Source organism: Galeopterus variegatus, unplaced genomic scaffold (genome assembly GCF_000696425.1).
Source record: "Galeopterus variegatus unplaced genomic scaffold, G_variegatus-3.0.2 Scaffold1914, whole genome shotgun sequence".
In the NCBI taxonomy this organism is placed as follows: Eukaryota; Metazoa; Chordata; class Mammalia; order Dermoptera; family Cynocephalidae; genus Galeopterus; species Galeopterus variegatus.
The window spans coordinates 1-923 of NW_007728025.1; the positions used below are offsets into that span (position 1 = coordinate 1).

At 39.5% G+C, this 923-nt stretch overlaps 1 protein-coding gene across 1 annotated transcript in view; it reads right to left on the reverse strand.

The window, feature by feature from the left end:
* Positions 1–15: 15 nt before the first annotated feature.
* Positions 16–923, reverse strand: part of LOC103596021 (dihydropyrimidine dehydrogenase [NADP(+)]-like) — a gene marked incomplete at its 3' end in the record, with an annotated part of 153,057 nt that continues 152,149 nt past the window's right edge. Inside the window, exon 8 of the mRNA XM_008579576.1 lies at positions 16–124. Within this exon, the coding sequence (XP_008577798.1) occupies positions 16–124 (109 nt within the window). The remainder of the gene's footprint in view (positions 125–923) is intronic.

Here is a 923-nt window from a genome sequence, read left to right on the forward strand (position 1 = left end):
CTCCCCGGCAAATACCCCAGTCGCTGGACACCGAGTCTCGGCAGCGGGGCTGTGCGGTCCGACCCGGCGCTGAGGGCAGCCGCGGCAAGGCCGGAAGCCAAGTAGTGGCCGCTCCCGGCGGTTTCTTCCCAGGGAGGATTTTTAAATTTCACAAAATGGCATGTGCTCCAAACCTCAGTGCACATATTTTGAGAGTCCCCTTCAAGGTTTCAGCAATCCTTCAGAGCCATCCACCTGGGTGGTAACAGCTACCTCCGGTGGAAGCAAGGACACTAGAGATTCTGACTCACCATCAGGCTTTCTGAGTTCCTCTTCTTGCTGGTGGCCTCTATATGAGCTATTTTTTAAGTCTGTTGTACTTCCATATGAATTTTAGAATCAGCTTGTCAAACTCTACAAAAAAAATCTGCTAACGTTTTGATTGAGATTGTATTTTATCCATAGATAAACATGGAGAGACTTGGCATCTTAATAGTNTTTTGATTGAGATTGTATTTTATCCATAGATAAACATGGAGAGACTTGGCATCTTAATAGTTACTCCTCTGATCTATGAACACAATATTATCCTTCCCTTTATTTAGGTAGTCTTTAATTTCTCTCAGCAATTTTTTAGTTTTCAGTGTTCTTGTCTTTCATGATTTTTGTCAGATTTATCCCTTAGCACTTCATGTTTTTGCTATTATAAGTGATACATTTATTTCAATGTCCAATTAAAAAAAATACAAAGATTTTTATAAGTTGATCTTATTTCCCCTAACCTTGCTATACTCATTTAATAATTATTTAAAGTAGTACTTTGGCAGGGCCAAGTGTAGAATGAGGCAAGTTGAGGCAAGTTTATCCTGGCTGCAGAAATTGAGGGAGTGAGAAAAATCTCAGTCATAATGATAAACAGTATTTAAATATGATATTAAAAAAAA